Source organism: Acinonyx jubatus, chromosome D2 (genome assembly GCF_027475565.1).
Source record: "Acinonyx jubatus isolate Ajub_Pintada_27869175 chromosome D2, VMU_Ajub_asm_v1.0, whole genome shotgun sequence".
NCBI classification, from domain to species: domain Eukaryota; kingdom Metazoa; phylum Chordata; class Mammalia; order Carnivora; family Felidae; genus Acinonyx; species Acinonyx jubatus.
In genome coordinates this window covers 60,459,567-60,485,763 of record NC_069393.1, presented here as the reverse complement: position 1 = coordinate 60,485,763, position 26,197 = coordinate 60,459,567, and the positions used below count along the sequence as shown (strand labels likewise).

General features: G+C 50.4%; 1 protein-coding gene across 3 annotated transcripts in view; it reads left to right on the top strand.

Moving 5' to 3' along the window:
- Window positions 1-6,605: 6,605 nt before the first annotated feature.
- SH3PXD2A (SH3 and PX domains 2A) overlaps window positions 6,606-26,197 on the top strand; it is a 235,228-nt gene continuing 215,636 nt past the window's right edge. For all 3 annotated transcript variants that reach the window (XM_027062986.2, XM_027062987.2, XM_027062985.2), the window contains exon 1: window positions 6,606-7,008. In XM_027062986.2, the coding sequence (XP_026918787.1) occupies window positions 6,937-7,008 (72 nt within the window). In that variant the 5' untranslated portion in view covers window positions 6,606-6,936. The remainder of the gene's footprint in view (window positions 7,009-26,197) is intronic.

Sequence of the window (26,197 nt, the reverse complement as noted above, 5' to 3'; positions counted from 1 at the left end):
CAATTTCTAATATTTGTAAACCAGAGTCTTAACTAAGATATGTGCTATTCATATATTAGGCAGTAACATTAATCAAAGTGATCATAGTAATCTGCCTAGGGCAACACCTTGTTGACAGTCCAAATCCCAGCCAGATTCGCCTAGGTGCGAAAATCCAGTCTACTAAATAAAGTCTACTCTGCCTGCTCTAGCCTATTGGGTAAGCAATGAATCAACAATGGGGTTATCTTCTGCTTCAGACAGAGAAGGCAGGACATAAGCTGGAGCCAGACCTGAGTTTGAGTCTTGAATCTTTCACTTGAAATAGACATATGAGTTCAAAAAGGATGAAGAACAGTATTTTCTGACATTTCTGAATACAAAACTGAAAAAAAAATTGGGGGTCAAACCAAAACCAGACTCCTATTTTTTGTTTTTTTGTGGCTTCGGACTATTTAAAGAAACCACCTTTGAATTTCCCAAGTGACTTTTTTTTTTTCTGTTCTTTTGGTCATCCAGTGGCCAACTTAGGGTTTGTCAGCTTCTGGAAAATTCAGGGGATTTTGAAAAAGAAAATCTTTGGTGGTTTATGGTCAAATGGAACTATGCAGACTGATCTTTTATACAAGATGATGCTAGTGACCCCAACCAGGCAGGAATACACTTGAAGGCATGCTCACTAGTTGAGATAGATATATGAAACCATCCATACTCTCAAACTGAGGCTCTTAAAACAAAATGCCCTGGTCTGGGGACCAGATATCTGGGGTTATAGAATAATACTTTTTCCCCGCTCTGTGAATCAAATTATGTCCTTGTCCTCTTTGGCCATGCAAGTTATTGGATTTCCCTCTGGTATTCCAGGGGCATGATCATTTGCTAAGTTTGGAACTTGAAAGTGGTTCTATCAAAAAATTCTGCTGCGTAAGAACCCTCACCAGAGTCTAGGCTAAGACAGGATGCTGAGACTCTCAATGACACCATGTAAATAAGCCTGTTGAGATTTCACTGATATACTTACTGTGTTGGGTGACAGAGAGAGGTGGCTTCCCCTACCTGCTGGTTTGGCAAGCAGGAGGGGCCTGTTATTATTGAACAGTGGGGATGAACCGATAGGGCAATTCTGGCACCTCATCCCGGTCCCATTCCACAGCAACCAAGGAAAGGAGAAGTCTGGCCAGCAATTTACCTTTCTCTGGAGAATATAGAAGTTGGCCTCAGTGTCTACTTCAAATTCAGGAGAGACCATCCTTAAGATACTCCCCAAACATAAGACTATTAGGGCTGATCCAAAAGAGATAGAGAGAGAGAGAGAGAGAGAGAAAGGAAGGAAGAAAAGAAATAGAGAAGCAGGAATGCCCTGGATGTGTATAGTCCATATATTGGCAGGTCATTCATACCTGGCCAGAGGTCGGCTGAGGACTGACTGTAAGGGATCCCTTAGGGCCAGCTGCTGGAGTTAAAGGTGCTAAAACCACTTTGGCCAGGAGGGGGCCCCAAATTTCACTCAAATTTACACATCCCTGGGTAAGAGTCCACTTCTACCTCACTTTACTGTAGTAGTTTTACACCATCAGATGGCATGGAAGGGACCAGAAAGATCATCAGAGACCCAGAGGTGGGAAGTGATGTCAGTGTCACAAGGCTGGATGGGTTGTGGTTGAGCCGGACTAGAAACCAGGTTGTATAAGCCTTGCTCCAGAACTCTGTTCAGCTCTTCTTAGACATCACTTTTATCATCAGCACCTACAGTTATCTGTTAAGAGCTCAGAAATGTCAAAAGACAACTATTTCTTGAGTGCCTGGAATGTACATAGCCTTGCGTTGGATGGGGTGTGTATGGCAGGTGGCCAGGGTGCAATGGTGGGGGCAGGGAGGGAAAAGGTGGTGCCAGAGTCTGGAGAAGTCCTCCAGACCCTCACAGGCTTCTTACCGGTTTGGGAGGCACAACCTAAGCACAGCCTAAATTAACGAGCAATAAAAGGTGTTGATCGGTGCTCAGTACAGTAGCAGTGGAGCTGTCATAGGGCAATGTATGATTAGTAACCAAATGCATGGTTAGCAACTGCCATAAACTTTCTGAAAAGGAGAGGGAGCGGTACTGGGCCTTTGTTTAGCACTGAACTGTTTTCAGTGCCTTCCTGGGGTTGTCTCCCTTGGGGTGGTCATGAAGACTACATGGCAGAGGAAGCAGGGTGGGCTCTGGGGTGGGATTTCCAGGGAGACACACATGTTCCCTGCCCTTGAGCGGCATGCTGCCTCCATGGGGGTCGAGGCAGCCAGTGTGATGCTTGTGTGAATGGAGCATCGGAATAAGGGACTCGGGGTTTAAGGGAGAGCACCATTCTGGATCTGCATGGATTTGTCAGTGCACTGAGCGTGCTCCTTCAACAAACTGTTCTTGCCTGTCAACAGGCTCCTAAGCGCGGGGGAGGAGAAAGATTGCTGGCCTGGGACTACCTAGCTTTGTGGCAAGGGGCGACTTGCTTAGTTTTTTTCTGCCTTAGCTTGCTTTTCTGTAAAATTAGAGGGATAAGGAGCTCTTGGATTCCTCCCAAGTGGAAGATTCTTTGTTCTCAAATACTTACAATGATCTGTTTTTTTGAAAAATCAGATGTTTAGGTATCAGTTTGCATCTTTATTTTGGGTCCTCTTTTATCCTTACTTATCCTAAACTTTTATTTGGTATTTTTATAATTTTATGGTGAACTCACACAATGTCCTTGGATTGAAGTTATCCCCAGTTCATGGATGGAAGTGGCAAAATAGGGGTTTACTGAATCTTCTCCAGTGCTGCTAGCTCCTCAAGCAGATGCTGTCAACACAGACCAGCCAATGTACCTTCTATGTGCCAGGCATGCTGGGGTATTGAACAGGTGGGACACAGTCCCTTCTCCAAGCGGCCTTTGTCCAGTCTCAGTCATTTCTGGGGAGCTCCAGGCACTCAGTAAAAGCGTGAAGAAAAACGCCTAAAGCATTTTGGGGCTCCTTCTTTGTTGGGAAACAGATCTGTGTGAGTTTGAAATTATCCTGGCAAGAAGAGAGTTGTACCATTTTACACTCACAGCCTCTTGAACATACAGCCCCAGGAGGGAAAAAAGATTCCCCCCTGCCCCCTGCAGGTGTAACTTACTTCTGCCCAACTAATAATTCCCAGAGATCTTGGTACCATGGGGTTGGGGTGGGTACCGCCACTCAGTTGCTCCCTTTAATTGAGGTAATTCGGGAGCACAAGGGGAAGTTGGGAGTACTCACGTTGTGTGTAAAGACCTTGAATTTAAGGGGCGCCTGGGAGGCTCAGTCGGTTAAGTGGCCGACTTCAGCTCAGGTCATGATCTCACGGTCTGTGAGTTCGAGCCCCAAGTCGGGCTCTGTGCTGACAGCTCAGAACCTGGAGCCTGTTTCAGATTCTGTGTCTCCCTCTCTCTGACCCTCCCCCGTTCATGCTCTGTCTCTCTCTGTCTCAAAAATAAATAAACGTTAAAAAAAAAAAAAAAAAGACCTTGAATTTAAGAAATGTCAGGTTGTCCGGTTTCTTAGGCTGGCAAAAGGCCAATGTCTTGTAGGCGAACACAAAGTCATTAGGACAGTGGGGAAGCATGGAGCCTTCCCTCTGTCCTCCAGATCCCTTGTGTTTAGAGTTTTGTTCAGTGTGGATCTTAGTGCAGAAAAAAGATGGTGAGTGGGAAGCCATTAGTGCCTCTTTGGTGAGCTGACTGCTCTGATTCAAAAGGGGGCCCAGGACAAGCCAACTGCCTTTCTCTTCTTTCCCTCCAACAGTTGAACACCAGCTCTCCTCACCAGGGGCTTCTCAGGCTTAATTAGCACTTCCAGAATGCCTTGAGGTCCACAGAGGAAGCGTGGCTGGGTGCCATTATGAATCCTTTTACAGTGAACCCACAGGCTGTCTTGCTTCATCATCACAGGCCCTCCTGGGTTCCCAGATCCCAGTCCTTCCTTTGAGGGGAGCTCAGGGCTGAGGGCCTATCCAGGTGTACCTTCCATCCCCATGGGGAACGAGTCTTGCTCAGAACAGTGGCACCTTGCCTCCTGGCTTTCCTATCACTGAGCATCACTGCCAGATCACCTTCTCCTAGGACACCTGCTCTAGCATCCACAAGGTTTCCAACATCTCCGATACAGAAGCCCTGGGCCTAGTGTCAAGACTAGTCACAGTCTGGATGTCCCACACCCATCCTTCTCTCGATCTCCTTCTCCTGTGCCTCGCCCCCTTCCCTTACCCTTGCACCTGGTGGACACTGTCCTTCTGGTCTTCTGCCTGTCTCAGCTGGTTCAGGCTTCAGCTTACACATGTTACTTCTCCTCACTCCATCTTTTCTTCTTCCCCTGCTCATTCATTCCACAGATTCTTTTTTTTTTTAAGAGTTAAAAAAAAATGGTTTATTATTGAGAGACAGAGACAGAGCATGAGCATGGTGGGGTGGGGCAGGGAGAGAGGAGGAGACACAGAATCCAAAACAGGCTCCAGGCTCTGAGCTGTCAGCACAAAGCCCGACGCGGGGCTCGAACCCACAAACTGCAAGATCATGACCTGAGCCGAAGTCGGATGCTTAACCAACTGAGCCACCCAGGCGCCCCTTGCTCCACAGATTCTTGTGCAGTAACTAGTACTAGGTACATGGCACCATGCTTGGCTATCTGAGAAATGCACAGGAGTATAAGATGGCTTACAGCCAGTCCCTGTGCACAGGGTGCTTTCAGAGGGAAAAAAAAGCATATTGTGGACAAACACACATGTCAAGACAGCTCAGGGCAAGTGCTGATGGCCTAGAGGAGTTCAGAGGAGGTGTTCCAAACTCTGCTATGATGTTCCAATGGTGTTCTGTGGTGTTCCGAACTCTGCCCATCCTCCAGGGCTCAGCACAGAGACAGCCTCCTCCATGAAGCTCCCCTTGATTGCTCTACGCCTCCATTTTCTGATGTCCTAATGTACATTTTATTATATACAGGCTTAATGATATCCCTGTTTCTCAACTCTTTGAGGGAAAGGATAAGCATATTTCAATTAGATTCAGTTTTCAGTTCCACAGATATTAATTGAATTCTTTCACACTCTCTTCCATCTCTTAATGTCTTATAAATGAGCATAGAATAGGTGCATAGTCAATTTATTATTCATTTTTTAAATATCAAAAATCCATACCAGTTAATTATGAAAAACAAAGAACCCAAAACAGTTCACAGGAGTAACTACTGCTTAGAGTTTGGAGTATATGCAGGCAGGAATCTTAAAAGACCATTTAGTTTGGCACCCACGTTCAACCAATGAGAACATTAAGGTGATTCTAATACCTGCATGAAGTGATTTGCTCAAGGTTAAGTATTTAGATAGTGTCATCCCTTGGTGTTCTAGCATCCTTCAGCGAGAAGGATGGAGGAATGTGGGGTACTCTGTACCACGCACATGTGTGAATAATCTTAGATTGGTGCATGGGTTCTGACAGTGCAGGGAAGAAACTGTTAATACAATAAGGTCATAAAACTCTTGGCCCTCATTTCAGACGTTTCACATTGGTCTATGCTCACAGAGCTTTATTGTGTTTGTGAAACAATAGAATTAATTGTGAAAACACCACCTCTTTAAATATTTGAAACTAGAATGGAAAAGAATATTGAAATCGACGGGGGGAGGGGAGTAAACTGTCCACGGCTGGACAAGTGCGCAAGTCAGAGAAGTGGTGAGAAAGGGGCCAGTGATGAGCAGGGGTGAAGGGTGGGGGGCCAATCTGGTGCATTTTCCCTCCTGTGTGCTCCCTTCCCTCCTGGCCCGCCTGGGGAGGGTTCCAGGGGGAGCCCCGGGCTTAAGGCCGGGGTGTTATGCAGTCTTGTAAGCTCACTGGTAAATGATGTCACGGGTTAGTTACGCGGGCCCAGATCGATGGACAACTCAGGCATTGGATCGATCACATTTCCGGGGAGAATTCACCCTTTGTGACCCGCAAGGGTGGGGGGGGGGGGTCAGGTGATTTATCAAAAGAGGCTCTGGCTTGAAGGATTTAATGCCGGCCCTTTCCCTATTCCGGTCCCCTCCTCGGGGAGCCTGGGCAGTAACAGCGGGGTAATAAACTACTTTTCATTACAAGGTTCTGGGGATATGAGTGGGAGGGGGACGTAAAGGTGGGGACAAAAAGGCACAAATCCGCTCCAAGACGGAAAGCCAGGATGGGGGCGCGCTGGGTTCACTTCCCCCGCCCCTCCTCCCTCCAAAGACACCTCGAGTTTCTGCGCCCGGCGAAGCAGCCCGGTGGCGAGTCAGGCCGCTGGCTGCGCTCAGGCTCGGTGGGGGCGCGCCGGCGCTCCCAGGCCTCTGGGGCCGGGCTGCAGCCCCCTCCTAGTCGCCACGAGCCCCTCCCCCGGGCCCGGAGCCCCTCCCCGCGCTCTTCCCCTCTCTCCCCTCCCCTCCCTTCCCTTCCCTGCCGGCCCGGCCCTGCCTCCGCCTCCTGCGCCCACAGCCTCAGCCAGCGCCGAGCCCCCCGGAGCCCGAGCGCGGCGAAGGGGCGCCGCCAGCCCTTCCCCAGCGCGCTGACAGCAGGCTCCGGGGCCCCCGCCCCGTCCCCTCGCCGGCGGGACACACCCCCGCCCCTCCTCCGCTCCGCCAGTTCCCGCCGGACCCACCGGGCGGCGGACGGCGGAGAGAGCGGGCGGGCGAGGCGGAGAGCGGCGGCGGCGGCGGCGGCGGCGGCGGCGGCGGCGCGGGAGGGAAGGGGCGCGCGGCAGGCCCACGGGGAGCCGCCCGGGGCGCAAGGAGCCCGCGTGTGCTCCCGGACCGTCCCTGTCCCGGGGCCGTACCTGTGGGCGCCAGGAGCCCCGGCGGCGACGCGGGGGCCGGAGTGTTGGGTGGCCCCGGGACCCGAGAAGCGGGGCAAGAAGCGGGAGCCGGACCGGGATGAGAAGGTGACGCCGCTGGAGGGCGCCACTCTCTTTGTGGGGGGGAAGATGCTGGCCTACTGCGTGCAGGACGCCACGGTGGTGGATGTGGAGAAGCGGAGGAACCCCTCCAAGCACTACGTGAGTACTGCCCCTACCGACCCCTGCGGGGGGTTGGCCGGAGACACCCCCCCCCCTCCCGAGGACCCCCGGGGGGCCCCCTCGCCCTCACCCGCTCGGTCCCGGAGCTAAGTGCCCACAGGGCAGCCCTCGGCTGTGGAGTTTCTTCGCAGGGCTGTGATCTCCAGGGAAGCCTTCTCTGTCCTTTCTCCACTCCCCCCGCCCCCCGTTTTCTTTTTTTGGCATTGGAATTGGCAAGTGGCTGCCCTTGTCTGTTACAACGGTGAAGTCATCTGTCCGCCTGAGCTTTGATGGATTGTGGGGGGAGCTTTCGTCAAGCCCGAGCTGAGTAGCTCCGTTGGGAAAGAGCATCTCCTGGCCCTCCCTGGGGGCTTTTGGGTCGCTCGCGCCGCCCCGTGAGTCTTTCTGAGGCTTGTCCTGGGGAAGGAAGCCTCGTGCTGTCCTCCCACGTTTGCTCTGGTCTCTGCCTCCCTAGGCCTGGGTCTGGGGGCAGAGGGAAGCCGCCGCGCCCCCTGCCCCACCTCCACCCTCAGCCCTGAGCTTTGATTTCCTACTTAAAGTCATTGTGTCCGTCGGTGTGAGGAGAATTGTGGCTTTTCCTTTTATCCCTTCTCTGGACGTGACCCTTAACCGGGTTCATTTCCTCTTAAGTGATGCTCCGTCTCCAGACACGAGGAGGCAAATGTTTGCTGTGGTCTCCAAGGAACGGCCGGCTGCCCCTCCCCCTTCCTTCCCCACAATTAATGAGAAGGGGCTAAGGTTGATTGAGCCGAGCTGAGCCCCGGGTCTGTGTGACACGTCCCCCTTTCATCTCAGCCGGTCCTGTCTTGCCATCCTTCGCACCTTAGGAAGTAAACATGGTGTCCTTGATGGCTGAGGACGCCTGTCTGAACCGCTTTGCTTCTGTACTTGAGAAAGAAGAGACAGCCAGGCACGCAAAGCAGAAGGGCTGCATCTTATTTGCAAATTAGGCACTTAAAGGAGGATTTAGAATCCTCAAAGCATTAATTTTAACAATTAAAACAGGCTGTAGGTTGCTGCCCTAGACTGCACATTGCTCTCTGAGAAATGGCTTTTATTTCTCTCTTGGAAGAGGACTAAGGTTTGTGCCAACGTCAGCCTCGGGCTACTCTTTCTGTCTGTATCACCAATAGCTCTGAACTTTGGGGCTTTTTTTTTTTTTTTTTAAGAATCGAATAAATGGGCCTGGGCTCAGATTGGAGAGGAGGTAAACTAAGGAGTCTGGTTCCTGACCAGACAGAGAGGTGGGTGCCCATGGGGCGGAGGGGGAGGGAGTTGTTCCTTGCTTGACTCAGCAAGCATCTTCATTTCAAGAAAGCTCCTTTTAGAGTACTTGGGTTACTATGTGGTCACCCTGCTCCAGGTACAGATGTCCATTTGCACATCCCAGCACTTAGTATCAAGGTGGCCTTCCTAACCATTTTTTTCAGACGTTGCAGGCTAAGTTTTAGGGGTTCTCTTTTCTAGTCCTCAGTTAAGGTAGGCCCTGCATTCAACAGATGGCACTCTCTGCTCTGAGACCCACGCTGGTGCTTTTTCTCTGCTCTCGATTTTATGTGAAACATCTGATCTTAGCTCTGACCAGTGATGTCCAAGATTACAGATGTTGAATGTACTGGCAACAAGCCAAAAAGGTTGCTAAAACAACTGGGTGCCCACTGCAGACGGCAGTGAAAGGTGGTTAATGCTGGGGCTGGGGGAGGGTCCTGTTCAAAGCCTGGCTTAGCCACTAACTAGCTATGTGACTTTGGGCAAGTTATTTAACTTCTGTGGGACTCAGCGTTCCTCATTTTTAAAGTGAGGATAATAATAGTACTATTTCATAGAGTGGTCTGGAGAATTAAATGAGATCATCCATGAAAAGCACTTAGCACAGTTCCTGGCAGGTAACAAGCCCTCACTAAATGATAGCTTACTATTGGTGAGATTCTGACTAAGAAAGCACTTTTGAAAAGTAGCTATTAATGGTCTGGCAAAAAAGAGGGAAAGAGTTCGGGTTTTCAGATTGATAATAACTTGTTCTATGTGAAAAACACAAAAGAAGTCCTGTCTGATTCCCTTGAAATGATCATTTCCTCTCTTTTTGTAGACAGCGTTTCCCAGGACATCTCTGCTTCCCATGTAAGAATCGACATTATGTTTGGGACAGGGAGTGATGTCACTGAACAGCTGGGGCCATACAGGGCTCTAAAATAAGGTTGTAGAGAACAATTAAAGGAGAAAGTGTTATATGTTGTCGAATTGTGGAGCTGGCAGGACTCATCAAGCTCACCACCCCCCCACCCCCCGCATTTTATAGAAGAGGAAATGGAGGGAAATAGAGACGGGATAAAGTCACTTGCAACACAACCATTCACAACACCTGGGTTTAACTGGCATTTTGAACATGGCGTGGGTTTTGTTCATCTAAGTACCCTTAAGTCTGGTTGGAGTTGACTAGGAAATCAAGTATCTGGTGATAGTAAGAGGTTCCTACATATTTGGGGCATTAATGGGGCATAATATAAGGAGAGGGGACCCAATAATAGAAAGTGTCAGCTGGGCTCATAGCGGCAGGAGGAGCAGGTTGGGGGAGCTTGTGCCTCTGAAGCTTAGGATCTCCTCCCCTCATGGTGCTTGTACCATGTGGATACCACACACCAGAAGGTCAAGTGTCCTGGGTAAGGTACTCTGGTGTGGGTAGCTGGCAGGATGCACTAAGCCCAAGTCGCAGATGTTCTGGAAGCCCTCTGCACTGGAGAAGCATACCCCCTTCCCGCCTCTCCTCCACTGATGGTGAATTCTTATTCTGTGGCTTGGCACATTGCAGAGCAGAAAGTTTTTATGGGATGTGCACGTTAGCTGGAGCTGGCTGATGAGAAGCCTGGGGCCCAAGCAGGAGGGGCTCTGCTGGCTGCAGAACACTGGGAACACAGTGGAAAGTTTTTCTCAGGACATCCAGCAAAGGGTGTGCTTGTCTCCAGGACAAGGGGGAGCTGCCTAAACACCAAGGGTCTTGTGCTTTTAGTCTGTTTATGAAAAGACAGGCAAGTGGCTTCTATTGTTTGGATGGTGCTGTCAGCCCTTGCTTCCTTCCTCTCTGCCAAGCCCCTGCTTGGGTGGGGTTCAGGGAAAGTGGGCACCTGCCACTTAGACCAGGCTCCCTGCCGTGGAGTTGGGCTCCTCGCTTGACTTTTATGAGTTGCCCCTGGGGAGATCTTAGGTCAAGTGACTTTGGCCTCAGACCGCTTGTCTTTCAAATGGTCCTGATGATGCTGGATGCAGCCTGCAGATACCTTCATATAAACATTTTCCATAAGAATTCTAGTTCAGGTTCACCATAATTCTTTGCACTCACATGCACATGTAGGCGTGTGTCAAGTCATATGGCACTGGAGAGAAGCTCGTTTATCTAGAACAAAGTATTTGTTTGGATTTGGGAGGCATTGTGCTTTTACAGTGGTTTCCTTTCCTGATTGTTTATTTCAGACAAATATCAGTCATGAATGTTTTGATCCTCTACAGGACTCTTTAGGGAATGCGAATAATAGCCATTGTTAGCAGTTACCATCAGCGGTGCCAAACACTTAACATTCATGATTTCATGTGATTCCTACAGTTTATCACATGTACCCTAATGCACCCTAACCTGGGTATGTTCTTTGATTTCTTTCGAGAGGTGGGTTAACTTGGAAAGGTTAGAGATTGCCCAGAGTCTCCCAGTTAGTATAAGGCAGATCTGGGTAAACAGGTTAGCTTACCTGCTAAGGAGGATATGAACCTAAATTGGGGCCCTTTCATCAACTAAAGTCAGGGTGGGGAGACCAGGCTCGGGCTTGCATGTCACTGAGAGAGCAGTGCATGGTGGTCTTGAGGACTGCTTCACTGTATGTCCCGTGGGACATTCACTTCATGCCACAGAGTTCGTGAAAGCAGTGGAGGTGAGTTTGTGAAAGCAACGGAGGGCGAGCATGGTGAGGCAGGGAGAATGGAGTGGATCCAGGATGATATCTGGTCCCCGCTGATGCAGGAGGTGATGAATTAAGGATCAACACTGTGGAAATAGTACATCCTCTTGTGTGTTTAGATCATCACAGAATTTGGTCTTGGTCCTGGGAGTACATTTTTAGGAATTGGCTCTAGACCCATTCATTTCTCTGCCCTTCATTTTTTCTCTAAGCCCTTAGAGTGTGGATCCAGTGTTACAGGAGGAAGGATGTGCAGCTGTAGAAAGGGTCTTCTGAAGGCCAGTTCCATTACCAAATGAGTGTTGTTGGGTAGATTGGGGTTTGAATCCCACCTCTGGCCCTTCCTAGCTGTGCCACTCTGGGCTTCAGTTTCCTCGCTTGTAACCTCACAGGACTTTTGGAGAATTGATTTGAGATAATTCTGGGTAAAGCATTCTACTTAGTACCTGGTCCCTACCATGCTCATTCAACATATTCTAGCTTCCATCTGGTGTTCCTTCCGTTTCATGATCACCAAAACACTAGAGTACATGTAAGACCTGGTAGGTGAAGCTGAGAGAAAAGGAAAGGCTGAGGCAAAAATGGAAAGACCAGCTGCTCATAGTGTGATGGGAAATTGGGCTACATGCCCCATGGAAAACACCCAACACACAACAGAAACAGATAAACAAGGAGCAGCTGTTCAGACCTGGAGGGCTTCCTGGAGCAGATCTAGTAATGGCTGCTATAAGTTGGGAAGGGGAAGGGAAGGGACATGGGTTAAGGAAGAGGAGTAGAGAGGTCATCCAGTAAGGGCAAGGTCAAACAGGACCCTAGCCCCAAGGTCAGTACTACACATGGGTTACTCTTGCCTGCTTTCTTTTTCTCTTTTTGTCTCTGTCTTTCCCTCTTACACAAACACATACACATACACATACACACAAGAACAGTTTTTTCTCCTTTTCCAAGGAGGCGAGTGAGTGATCCAGGGGTGATTCACGGGTCTGACAAAGCTTCCTGCTCATGGAACAACCAACCACATCCTACTGGCCTTTGGAACATGGAGCACAACCAGCCATTTATCATGGCCCTTTTGGGACCTGAGTGCGGGTTTGGAGGGGGTGAGGACAGATCAGGATTGGAATCATCATGTGTGGTGGCAGGCAGAGGGGAAGTGAAGGGAAGGGAAAAATAAACCTATTTGATGTTAGAGGAGACTTACTCCAGCTCCAGAAACATAAGTGCCAGCTGCTGCATTTTCCAAAGAGATATTCCAGGGCCAGCATGAGTTAATGGCCAGTGGAGGCCATGAATTAGAGGAGTGTTAGGACCTAGGACTTTGGGATTGCATGGCAGTCCCCTGGAAATTGCCGTCTAATTTCCTCATCCTGAGTCACTGACCAGACTAGTTCTTGGCCAGAAAAAGTCTAACAGGCAACCCTGTTCCCTTTTGCCTCTTAATTAAACAAAATCAAACAAATAATAGAGTTATACATATGGTAGTTACACTTACTCCTCTTGAGTTCTGAGAATCCAGGAAAAATCATAATGAATTAGGACAGGGATCCAGGGAACAGGAAGGACAAGGGGTGTGTGTGGGAAATGAGGTGGAGCTCTGGCTTTGGAAACAGGTTCTGAGCCAGGGCCAGGGCTGTTCTCTGCCATGACAATTGCCAAAAATAATGGAAGCGTCCAGTAGGGCTATCAGCATTTCAAGAGGTGATTCCCAGAGCTGCATGTGACTTCTCGCCTGGGCCAGGCTGCCGCCGCCTGGAGTGGAGTCAGCCACAGGAAAGCAGGTGAACGGAGAGGTCAGGGGTCTGGACGTGTGCACAGGAGGGCCTGAGGGCAGACCACAGGAAGGCCCCTTTCATGCCCGCGAGTAACCTCTAGACAAGGCACCACTTTGGCAACAAGTGCTGAGCTGAGTCCAGTGAGGGTGTCAAGATGCACAGTGAGGAGAGAAGGGGAAGACTCAGTATGTGAGTACTGACTATGTGCCAGGCAGTGTAGAAGGTATTTTTTAGAGGGCCTTTTGTTTGAACTATGTGACAACCATATGAGTTAGGGAGGTGTTTCTTATCCCGACTTTGCAGATGTAGAAATTGAGGCTCGCGGTGTTTTTGTGACTCTCAGAGTAATTGAGTGGCAAGGCTGGGATTCTACCCTGGTCTCTGACACTGAAGTCTGTGAGATTGTCGCTGTCTTCCCCTTCTGAGCTGGGTCAGTGAGGGAGGGCTATGAAAATAACCAAGGGGTTCAGGTCATGTGCATCTGGAAGGCTGCGTTGTGGGAGAGCACCTGGGCTCTGCAGGCCCCAGGCTGGAAGCCTGTCTCCACCACTGGCTACCGTGGGACCCAGTACAAGCTACTTCTTTCTCTGAACCTGTTTCCTCATCTGTAAAAAAACATAAAATGTGGGGGAAATAGGACCTAGCTCGTTGGGTGGTGGTGAAGATTCAATGGGTTCATAAATGTGAAGAGCTTAGAACAGTCCCTGGCACGTGTTAAGCACAACATAGGTCATAGCTTTAATAACGAGGAAATCCTAAAGCTTTTCAGGAGGGGGAGTGCTCTCTGTGAACTGGAGTTTTCAGGGAAGCCGGGCTGGGACAGGCAGGCTCATCCTGGGCTTTGAGGAGTAATTAGGATTTGGATGGGAAGGAGTAGGGTTTAGGTGGGAGAAGCGGGGAAGGGCATTCCAAGGAAGGGAAAAGCAAAGGTCCTGGAGGTGGAATCTGCCAGGAAAACAAGGGCAAAACCCATGTGGGGGAGGAGGGTAAGGAGAAAGGTCGGGGGTAGCTTCTGAGAGCCTCAAATGCCAGTTGAGGGAACTCAGTTTGTTGTGTAGACACCTCCACACAGTATTCGTTGGGAGAATCATTCCTCTGCTTCTTAGGACTGGAGCCGACTGTCACTGTGGGGTCCTTCGGGTGGGCCCCAGAGCTGGGTTGTTCTGGCAGCCGCGGCTGGGACGGAGGTGAGAACCGGAGCCCTTTTTCTGGTTCTGCATTGGTTCTTTAGTTGACGGGCCAGAGCCCAGCCCTCTCTGTTTATAGCTCTTACTCGGAGGGGTCAGGCTGCCTCATAAAAGTTGATTGCACCCCAGAGGTCTTGGGTGGGGTAGGAGGTGGAGGAGAGAGGATGCAGCTGGGAGTGAGGCAGGGGCTGCTTCGGGCCTCATCGGTGGAGGGCCCTGGCGGGCTGGGCCTGGTGCCACAGCAGTGTGCTCGCTGGGGTGATTTCCATCCACACTCCCCAGTACCCCAGTAGCAAGAGAAAGGAAACTCCTATCCTTTTGGTTTTTAAAATAATATTGGGGCTCTTGGGTGGCTCAGTCGGTTGGGCGGCCGACTTTGGCTCAGGTCATGATCTCACAGCTCATGAATTCAAGCCCTGCGTCGGCCTCTGTGCTGACAGCTCAGAGCGTGGAGCCTGCTTCGGATTCTGTATCCCCCTCTCTCTCTGCCCCTCCCCTGCTCGCATTCTCGTTCTCTCTTTCTGTCTCTCTCTCTCTCTCAAAAATAAATAAACATTAAAAAAATCAAAAAATAATATTTAGCTTTTTTTCTTTTTTACTTATTTTTTTTGTAAAGATTTTTTTATGTTTGAGAGAGAGTGCGTGCACCCACGTGGAGGTGTGCATGTGGGGGAGGGGGGCAGAGAGAGAGAGGGAGACAGCGAATTGGAAGCTGGCTCCAGGCTCTGAGCTGTCAGCACAGAGCCCAACATAGGGCTCGAACCCACGAGCGGTGAGATCATGACCTGAGCCGAAGTGGGACGCTTAATCGACTGAGCCACCCAGGTGCCCCATATTTTTACTTATTCTTTTTTAAGTAAACTCTACCCCTAATGTGGGGCTCAAACGCAAAATCCCGAGATCAAGAGTCTCTTGCTGTATCAACTGAGCCAGCCAGCACCCCAGGAAACCCCTATCTCTATAGGGCCTGGGGGCTAGCTTTAAACAGCTTGCTGGGAGCCTAGGTTGTCACCCCAAACATTCACACTAATGTTGCCTTCTGCTTCAACATGTCTCTGAACTGGTTTTAGTTTTGAATACAATGCTTCAGATTACCTCTTCATTTATTTAAACCCCTGCCACACTGTCAGATATTCCAGTAAGCCTGATTCTTTAGGGAAAATGGAATAATAACAATAACAGCTAACATTTCTGAGTGCTTTCTACGTGCTACGAGTTTTACATGGAAACTCTCAAAACTCTCAAAACTCCCCAAAGCGTGTAGTTACCTCTGGCCTCCACATCGTGCAGGTGAGGACACTGAGGCCCAGAGAGCTTAAATAAATTGCCAAACACCATGCGGCTAATAGGCTACATATGGAGAGGAGCCTGCTGGCTCCAGATCTGCCCTGTCCCCACAGCCTCACAGCCCCTCAGTCACACGTTCCGCCTGGGGAGACCAGGCCCCGAGGAGATTCCACCTGAGGCCTGGCTGCTTGGCTTCTCCACATGTGAGACCTTCCACAGGTCACCGTCCCCTTCTAGATCTCCAATTGCCCTTCTAGTAAATGGGGTGGTTGCTTCCTTGCTGGCCTGCCTTGCAGAGGGGAGGGTGGGTGTGAAAGCTGCTTGGGGAAGTGCTGAGCCCAGAGACTGTGTGAAGGGTTCCCGAGTCCCTCAGTCGAGCTTCTCATGTGTGTGGGGCTAGGGATGTTTTACAAAGGGGAGCTGTTCCTGACCTCCAGGGAATTTTTCATACAAGGTTTCCTGGCCCTGCTCTGTCCCCTGAGAAGCCTCATAGCCAGGGTGGACTGAGGATCACCTTAGGCCCTCATTGAAGACATCTTCTAGAAAAGTGCCTCTGGGAACTACACTTTCCATGCCTGTCATTTTTGTGAATGGGAAGAGACAGAGCTATTTCCAGTCACATCTCTCTGCTATTACCTGAGGGGAGGAAGTGACGTCAGGCGCTGAGTTAGCAAAGGGGAAACAGCTGGCCGTCCTGCCCCTCCGCTTGGCTCTTTCTCTGGCCGTTTGCTGTCATTTCCCTTTGGCGGGTGAGGAAGCCACCCTCCCCAAGCCAGGGTGGAGGGACATGTGGGATGGGGACAGAGTCCCTTCCTCTGTGTGTGTCAGTGCAGCATAAATTATGCAGGGGCCCCCAGTCTGTCTCTGGGATCCCTGGAGCCTGGTGGAAATGGATCACTGCTAACTTTGGGGAGTGAGGAGTAGGGAATCACGAGCTAGCAGGGTCTACCGGGTGGGGTAAGGGATTGAGTGGGTGTGGGCCAGTCTGTACTTTGGCCTGTCGCTAGTGGTCCCGGGCAGAGAGCCCTTGCTGTTTCCCTTTATTCTGGGAATATTTTCTCTTGGTAATAAAGGAGACCTTGGCCTGTATTACGTAGACATCATCATCATCCAGCTACCATGCATTGAATTCCTGGTTTATGCCAGGCACTGCCAGGCCTTTTGTTTATAATCTCTGGTCCCCACCCAGCCCTGAAGGCATGCATTTTTAACCCCATACTACTCCTGTGGAAACTACCGTGCAGAAGGCGTAGGTTGCATCATTATTAGCCTTGCACAAAGCCAGGCGTGTTTGACCCCTTGCCCCCAGCCTGTGCCTGTTTCACACTGTCACCGTGCTTTACACACTTGGTTCCTCTCCAGGGCTGGCCCCAGGGGTAGCGGGGCCTTCTGCCCACCGAGCATGCTGTCCTCCTGTGGAAGGGTTCTTTGTTGAGAAAGCCTGCCTTGCCGCTTTTGCCCACCTAAGGGTTCTGAGTGTGAAGGGATTGTCCCTGCCTGAAGCGGCTGCTTTGCAAAGTCTTTCACGGTAGGCCCCGTTCTGACCCAGCTTTGTTCTGTTTCCTGATGGCCCAGACCCAAAGGGCTATTTTAAGGGACTCGCCTGTGTGGGAGAATTTCTCTTTGTAACAACATCGGAGGCAGCCTAGCTGGCCTGGCATGGTGCTGGCAGCAGGGCTCTGACAGAGTGAAACTCTCCCCTGAATTCGGCCCCTGGGCTGGAATTGATTCATCGAGCTCTCAGCTAGGTGCCTGGCACCTGGAAGGGACACACAGTCACTTGTCAGTGGGGGCAGGGCTTCCGGAGGTGACTACCCAGAGGTTTCTGCTGCTCTGAGCCCTGGTGGGTTGGCAAACTGGTCCTTCTCTCAGAGTTCAGGTCTATAATAGGACAATGTCCGAACTTTGGTTCAAGCCAGGATTAATTATTTACTTTAGTCATCGCTCATGGGCAGCTGGAGAAGGGCAGCCTCATTTCTCCATGATTTCTGGATGTAGCAGCTCCCAGGCAGGGGAAGTAGGGGAGTTGAGTAAGAGTGTGAGTGGAGCCCCTTCTAGGTACAGGCACTGGGCTGGGGCTTCCCCTCCATCCACTGTGTCCTTTAATCCCCACAAACCCTGAGCACTGACCCTGTTTTGTAGACGAGGAAACCAAGGCTCGGAGAGACGCCCCACCTTGCCCTCTATCGCATGGCAGTAAATGGCAAACGTGGGGTTTGAACCCAGGTCTCTCCAGCAACAAAGCCTATGATGGGTCCAGTGTGCTCCCTGGAGACTGGATGGATTGCCCCCAGTGGTTGGGTGTCTAATTAGGAGTTCTCATTTTATTCCAGCCCACAGCTGGAAGCATCCATACATGCCAAAACTAGGTGCATTTGGTCTTTCCCTGCCTCCTCTGTGTCTGTATTTCGCCCTCTGCCATGTGCATCCATAAAGGTCATGGCCATGATTTGAGCTCTGCTGGGGTATGGAACGCTGCAGCCTGGCCCTGAGCTTAAGAAGGGGAGCAGACCCAGAGGGAGTGTGCACAGTGTGGGTTCCCTTGGGAGGCTGAGGACCTGTGGCTTTGTACATGGCTTTGTCTCCTGAGGATTTTGAGGCTGGGGGTCTAGGGAGTGTATCACGTGGGATGAAACTTAAAGGGTCAGGATGAAACCCTTGGGTCCTCTGCCCACTCTGACCTCCCACTGAGCCCCTCCATCAACACATGATATGGTTGGGATAAGATAACAAACCTCTCACTACTGAGATTGAACCCCTGGCAGGGTCTGGCTTCTATTTCGGGATTTAAATTTTTATTCCCCTTGAGCTCTTGTCCAGAGCCACTTTTGAAGGCCTGGCCTTTCAGATGCTCCAGATGATGGGGGCTCTGCATCCTGTCCTTGCGGATGGTGGCTTTGTGGCCACAGCACTGTGTTTTGGAGTAGGGGGACATTTAATTCTGGACACTTGCCACCTGCTGCTTACTCAGGCTAGACGGGGCTCTGGCAGCCCTGAGAAGGCCTCAGAGGCCAGTAGTTGGAATTTGAGAACAAGAGGGTGGGGGCAAGGGCACCGATGGCCTTTGCCACATGAGCTCCAGCTCGGAAGCCTCTTACTAGCTTTTCTCACTTCGTCAAGTTTCTTCATGTCTGTAGACCTCAGTTTTCTAATCTGTAAAATGGGAATGACAATGCTACCTAGCCCATATGATTGTTACTCTCTACTGTGCCTGACATAAGGTAGCTGTTCAGTAAATGGCAGTTATTGTTACCATTATTATCATGGTCTTCCTTCATGGTTTTACTCCGTTTCTGTCACCTCCCAGAAGCTTCCCTGATGCCACCTGTTATAACATTTCCTGCCTATGAATTTTTATGATGTTTATCGTTTTTACCACTTGTATGGCACTTACCAAGAATGGCCTTGGTTGGTCAGCTTTTGGCAGGCCCATGTCTGGTGTGCCTGATTGATGGAAAAGCTCCTCCGGGGATGGACCTCGATGTGCTACCTACTCGGTCATTCAATTAGCCATTCGTCAACATTTCAGCGTTGATTGTGTCCCTACCGCTGGGAACACAGGAGGGCAGATAAAAATCGCTGCCCTTTTTGAGTTGACATTCTGACAGGGGAAGGAAGACAATGAACAAACCTATTTTAGGTAAAATACACAGTGTGTTAGATGGGGAATAAATGTGGTACAGAAACCTGGGGTGGGGGGAGGGGGACCAGAGATGGTGGTGGTAGTTGTGTTATTTCATAGAGGGTGGTTGGGGACGTGCCCACTGCACAGTGACTTTTGAGTAAGGTCTGTGGGAGGTGAGGCAGTAAGGTGTACAGATACTTGGGGGAGAGTTGTTGAGGGTGAGGCAATAGCCAGTGCTAAGGCCCTGAGGTGGGACTCTACTTGGCCTTTCCAGAGAAAAGGCTGGGCAGGCCACGCGGAAGAGGTGAGGGGGAGAGCAGTGGGCAGTGAGGTCAGACAGGTAAAGGGGCCAAGGAGGTCCTTGCATCCCTCTTGGAAATGAGCATGGTGCTTGCTCAGGACTTGTTGAAGACTGAAACTGGCCCCCAAACTGCAGAGAGGTTGCTCTGGGGACTGTGTTTGAGTTGGACCCTGACCTTCTAAGAAAGACTCTCCAGGGAAGCGCAGCAGTGTCATGGATGGGAGCTCCAACACCCCAAAGGCAGCGCACTTGTTAGGGCATTTCACTGACTGAACATTAGTTTTGTACCTACTGTGCACAAGGCACCGAGCTGAAAGCAGTTCCTTCAGCTGGAAGCCAGGGGGTGGGGGCTCCTGCTAAGGCAGCAAGCAGCACAGTCCTTTCCTCTTTAACACCTCCTCCCCATGCTAGCAGAAGGTCTGGGTCACAGCAGGTCTTTGATCAATGGGATAAATACATGGACAAACGCTTCATTCTGTTAAAGCCCCTTCCTCCTACCCCACTCCTTTTTTTTTTTTTTTTTAAAGAACCATAGCTTTTAACTTACAATTATAGAAATGGCTTTTTTGAAGTTCAAAGTATATATTCCTATTGATATAATTTTGTAAATGGTGTCAAAATTCTCAAGCTAGTCCACCAAAACCTTTCTCATCCATGAAGTCGATGGAAGATGTCTCCGGTTCACCTACATGTGGGCTAGCCTGGGAAGCTAAACTCTATGTGTCATGTCCAGGAAAACTGTCTTCCAGTGTTCACAGTTCACAGGCTAAATGGGGTTGATGACAATGACAGTGGTGACGATGATAATGGTGATGATGATTTTAATAATGGTGGCACTGATTGTGTGCCAGCCTATCTTCTAGGCACTTTACTCATTTAATCCTTATAGCAATCCGAGGAGAAGAGCACTATTATATTTCTATCACTATTGATAAGAAAATGGAGACCAAAGATCATAGGCTAGGGAGAAGCAGAGCAGGGCCCCAGAGTCCTTTGGGAAACCTTACTTCCTGGCCTTTCAGGGAATCCTGCCAGCCAGCCTTGCCACAGCCAGCCCTGGTTAGCCATTTGTAGAAGACCTTATATGGAGGACTTTGTCATTTGGTGTAAGAATGGAGTTAACAAGTGTCAGAGTCAGGGAACCAAAGTCGGGGGTGGCCAGCAGGAGTGGCCCCTCTTTGTTCCCAAGACAGGAAAAACCATTTGTCCCTGGAACCTGACACTGCAGGGAGTGGGTTTGCAGGGGGTGTGGTTATCTTCCTGGGCCATTTACAAGTCCAGCACATGGGGGTGGGGAACACTGTGTGTTGGTGGAGGCCAGATTAGAGTGTCTGGCAAGATGTTTCTGACACCTAGACCATTCTGCTCTCTGCAAAGCCCAGCAGGTGGCTGGGCTGGTGCTTTAGCTAGGAGGAGGGGCACCTCCCCACCCTGCCCCGTTGAGTTTATTGTTGGAAGGAGGTGGGTCCTAACCAGTCTGCTCCCTGCTTCTGGGCCTCAATATAAACAGCAGCTGTTGACTACATCACCTCTGTCAGCTACCAGTCTGTCAACAGTGGCTGGCTCTCTCTTGGCCCTGCCCCTTCTGGGTATAATGGCACGGAACATTGGGGGACCATTGGCTTTGCCCTACAGAGCCTGCCTTGCTAGCCAGCTGGTGTGGCCTCTTGCCCAGCACTGGCCTCTTGGCCACCCACTGACACTGTCCCCTCCTGCCCTGCAGTGAGGTAGGTCCTCATGGTGGCCATAGACTCAAGCTTGAGTCTGACATCAGTTCAGCTCCTGGCTTGGCCACTCAGCTGGTGACCTTGGATAACTCTGAGCCTCTATTTCCTTCTCTGTAAATCAGGTAATAGTATGTCTGTTACAGTAGAGGAATTATGACCAGTGCTACACAGGCAGCTAGAGTGAAGTCACTGAAGCCAGTCTGCCACGTTTGAATCCCACCTTTGCCAATCAAGAGCTCTGTGCCTTTGGGGGAGGTGCTGAAGCTCTCCACGCCTCAGTTTTCTCATCTGTACAACGTGGATAATAAAAGCATCTCTCAGGCTGGTAGTGAGGATTAAGTAGGTTAATACATATAAAGCCTTCAAAAGGGTGCCAGGTACAGAGGAAGAGCTTGATGAATGGAATAGCGTGTGCTCCCACTGGCAGATAAAGCAGGACATCTCCTAAAAGAATCATTCACGTGTACATATCCAAGAGCTGACAGAATGACTCTCCTCCTAACCTGACTTCTATGTGGCTGTGCTAATTTGCTTGGCTTTGTTTCTAGCCCGCATTCAGAACTTACACTTGAGGGGCTGGGAGTGGCGGTAGAACTGGTTATAAAGCAGGATGGAGGCATGAAAACAGAGAGCTGGGATTTCTATTCTATTTGGCAGTGGTTCTGCTGATGTAATGTAAGAAATGGAAAGATCATGTCTGTGGCCAAGGACTGCCTTCAGCTGTGGGCAGATCCCTCTCTGGGGTTGACTAGTTATCTCTGCTCATGTGCAAGCCCCAAGATGTTCTTCCATATGATCTCTGCAACCTCCCCATGGGCCAGCTTGCTTTGGCTTCCCCCTGGCTCCATACTCTGGGAAACTCTTGTTATCTTTGGCTTTCTCTTGAATTTGTCCTTCCTTTTGGAAAGATTATGCTGGGAACCCCCATTAGAGTATCTAGACCACAAAGTCATCATTCTGCAAAAGAAAAAACAAAAGCACTCGATCCCAGTTGTGTTGGGCTACAGTGCCAGGCGTCATAGTGGAGACACCAACCCCCCAGTAAAGAGACCACCACCCAGGATGGAGCATTTGCACTGTCTCCCCAGGAGCCTGATCCTTTAAGAGAGGTGCCCTGCCTGGGCATGGGGTCCCGTCTTCTCCATGCTGCCTTTGTCAAGTCTTGTCTAAGGAGAGAGGTCAGCTGCAGTTTCATTGCCAACATCTGGGGATGTCACCTTCTAATAGACAGTGAAGAGAATGGGTAGGAGGAAAGGAAAGTAGAAAGTCATTGAGAGCAAGAGCTTCAGAACCAGATTGCCTAAGTTCAAATTTTAGCTCTGCCATTTATTTTAGCTCTGCCAAGCTCTGCCTTGGGCAAGTCACTTAACTCCTCTGCTTCAGTTTCCTGTTCTGTGATATGGGGATAGTAACAGTGCCTTCCTCATTGCTGGGAGGATTCCATGAGATCATGATGATGAAAGCACTTAGAACCACGCCCTGGAGAGAGTTAGTGCTACCCCGAGTGTCACTGTTGTCATCTGAGAGGGCACAGCAGGTGGAGTCTGCGTCCCATCAGCCCAGAACCTCTGGGACCTGCTGGATATATATTTAGAACCTGTGAGAGGCCCATGGTGTTTGTGACAGAGGCATCTTGGCTGGAGCTTGTGGTGTGTTCTAGAGAAAGGGGAGTGTGAAGATTCACATCAGCAGGTGATTGAATGCTGACTCCCACATTTCCTAGCTGAGTGTCTGTGAATGAGTAGCTCCACCCCTCAGCTCAGTTTCCTCAGCCAACGGTGTCCATGCACTCCCTGTAGGGTCACTAATGAGAACCCGACATAGCATAAGGTATCCAGTGGTCACTCCCCATGGTAGCCGCTTGTACTGTCTCAAGGCTTAGCAAGGGGACCAGGAGGATGGTCAGTCCAGGCTGAGTTTTCTGGCTGGGAACCTTATATTGCACTCTTCACTGCATCTCCTCCGTGATGAGCAGCTCTGGGTGTTTATGGCCGCACGGCTGCCCTTGCAGAGTACTTTCTGCTGGTACCAGGTTGCTGAGCTCACAACCTTAATCTCTGCTGCTGAGGGACCCTCGAGGAAGCAGTATGGGTCTCCTGCCTGTTCCACAGATGAGGAAAGGCTCAGAAAGGCACTTGGCTTCTGTGGGTGCCCCACCTTGTACCCCCTGGGCTCACCTGAGTTCACCTGCCACTGATTCCTGTAGTTTCGAGGACCCTGACAGTTCCCCACCTCACCTCTTTGTATGAGGGCTTTCTCCAGCCTGCGGTACCATGGAAGCTTGCTCGACCCCAGCAGGTACACTTGAGGAAGGGCGGGGGAAGGGGTGGGGGCGAGTTATCATCCCAGGGGGTTGCCCTCAAGCTGTGGGGGCAGGAGTTGATGTCTCCACTGCCTGCCCTTCCCTGGGAGGATTCTGAGGTGAGTTCCAGCCAGAACATCAGGAGATCCCCAGCAGTACGAAGCCTCAGATGCCCACAGCAGTAACCTACTCATTAGCACAACCTTTATTGGCCTTTGTCCTTTCCTGGTCTCGCTTTCTGTTCCTCCTCACCTGGGGCTTCTAGAAACCTCTCCCTAACAGGCAGGCTGCACTCATGGCCTTGTCTTAGAGTCTGCTTTGAACCGAAACTAGGATAGCAAACTTCTGCTATAGCACGTGGTGGAGCTAGGACTGGACACCTCTGTCTGTGACACAGTCCCCCAGGCCATGCTGTGTTTCTGGAGATTTCTGGGCTTCTTTTATAGAGGAGTCAGAAAAGGTCCTTGTTTGATGCAGGTCTTTTTAGCTAATAAGAGGGCAGTTTTGGGGCACCTGGGTGGCTCAGTCAGTTAAGCCTTCGACTTCAGCTCAGGTCATGATCTTACGGTTTGTGGGTTTGAGCCCCGCGTCAGGCTCTGTGCTGCCAGCTCAGAGCCTGGAGCCTGCTTCGGTTTCTGTGTCTCCCTCTCTCTATGCCCCTCCCCCACTCGCACTCTGTTTCTCTCTCTCAAAAATAAATAAACATTAAAAAAAAATTTTTAAAAGGGCAGTTTCTGGAGTGAGTCAGAGTGGACAGGGCTGAAGAATACTTACCAGTACAACAGCTTCATCAGAGAGGGAGCTCAGTGCAAACACCGGGGAGAGAAGCTTGGCCTTGGAAACGTGGGAATCTGACCTTATATGGACTTGCCCCAGGAAAGAAAGAAACAAACAAGGGACTTAGGGATAAATAGAAATCAAATATCTTTATCCATAAAGGTGAGGCTGGGAGGGGCAGTGTAAGCGTCTGAGGAAACAAGGTTGGGGGCCTTTGTGCCAGGTGCCACGGTACACGTGTGAGCAGGACACTCTGGGGTTTGTTGTCAAATTCCTGTTTGTATCTGGCTGGTTGGATCTGTTGTAGTCTGGCTACTTGGCAGGGATTTGGACATTATGAACATTAAAACCTCTTGTGACAGTATTCAAAATTTTGGCAAGACTGGTTCAGAAGAATAAAGGGAGATAAGGAGTGTGTGTGTGCGCATGTGTGTGTGTTTGAGTGTGGAGTGCATATGTATTTGGAGATGTGTAGTGTGTGTGTGTGTGTGTGTGTTGGCAGATGTTTGTGTATATAGGTATATGTGTGTGTTTACGAGTGTGTTTGGGCGTGGTATGTTTTGTGCATTGTACAGGCTGTTGGATCATTGTTCATTGGGCATATTCCTGGGCCATCTTTTATCCTTGAGAGGTCCTTGTGGTCAGGTTAGGGGATCCAAGAATACTTAGATGGCATAAAATCGTCCCATAGATCATCACATATACCTTCCAGTAGCTACCTTTCATCCTTTTCTCCAGTGCCTCTTCTGTCAGACAGGTTCCCACAGACCTCCCCTCCTTCTCACAAAAGAAGGATTGGGTTACTCCCATTTTATAGGTAAGGAGACGGGGAATCAGGGTAAGTCACTTACTCAAAGGTGATACAGGTTAGTGGCAGAGCTGAGATCTGACCACCTTTTTAACTCCCACCTTCTCCTGCCTCCTTGACCTGAGAAGGGTGACCTGGGAGCTGGGATTCTGCTGTGGCTCTGGCTGTGCAGGAGAGGCCTTCCTATCTCTCTGGGAAACTTGCTCTGGAAACCTCCCTTCCAGCTTCCGTGGAGGCTGTGAGGAAGAAGCACGGGGGGCAGGAAGGCTGGCCACGGGGCTACATGGCTGGTGGAGGCGTGCCGGGGGACCCAGCTCTGGGAACAAGTTGTTGTGGCCGCAGCAGAGTGGAGATGGAGGAGGTCTGGCAAAAAACCAGGGAAGGATGGAGGAAGCGAGAGAAGTCCCTGAGGTCACTCCCCTGGGCCTCAGACAGGGTGCTGTGGAAAGTGTACTCAGATAAGGAAACTTACACCTACATTTAATCCCTCAAGAGCCAGTCTCCCTCCTGTTTGCAGTAAGGAGGTTACACATCCAGATGTGTGGACATATGGGGCATTGCAAACCTGTCAGTGTTATCTGTTACGTGATTTACCCTCTAGCAGGGATGGGCAGGGGCTGGATTCCTGGAAGGAATAGAAGATAGAGATTTCGTCAGTGCAAGTTCTTGGCAGACAGAGGCAGTGGGGCCACTGGGATTGCCTGGCTGTTCTCATCCACGAGAGCTCACGTCAGTACAGTGGGAAATCCCACGGAATCTGTAGTCCCAGATGTGAGTCTGTGTGGGGGACATTTGGGATTTACTCACAGGGCTCAATATTCTTTGGTCCCTGAGTGGGTGGGAGAGGGCCCCCTTGTACCCAGCCAGCTGCATGACTCCAATCAGCTCTTGGGAAGCAGATAGTTCCGGCCAGCAGAGAACCTTAAAGGGCCACCTCTGCCCCACCCGCATATCCCCAGCATCAGCCAGGGTGGACCCCGGGAGGCAGGTGGACTCATGCAAGGCAGCCTGAGCAGCACAAATTTTCAAAAGCCATTATCTGATAACTTCCCAGCCCCAACGCTGTTGGTATGAGGTGTTATCTAATACGGTGTTAACCCTTGTGGATGTGTTTGGCTCTCTGCTGACTTGGATTAGGATGTGGAATACTACAGTAGTTACAGGTGAGTCAGAGCCCCTACAAGCCATGTGACTTTGGGGGAATTATTTAATCTCCCAGGCCTCAGTTGCCTCATCTGTAAAATGAGGTTAATAAAAGTAGCACACATTCCTAGAGTTGGTGGCAGTTATAGAAGCGGTATTAATGGCAACATCACAGGCAACAGTGGGAGCTTGGTGTCCTGGCTGAGCTCCCTGGGTGATGGTGGCAGACAGCACCCCATTGGTGCTGTTAGCCCCCCTCCCTTTTGGGGACAGCTTTATTGAGATAAAATTC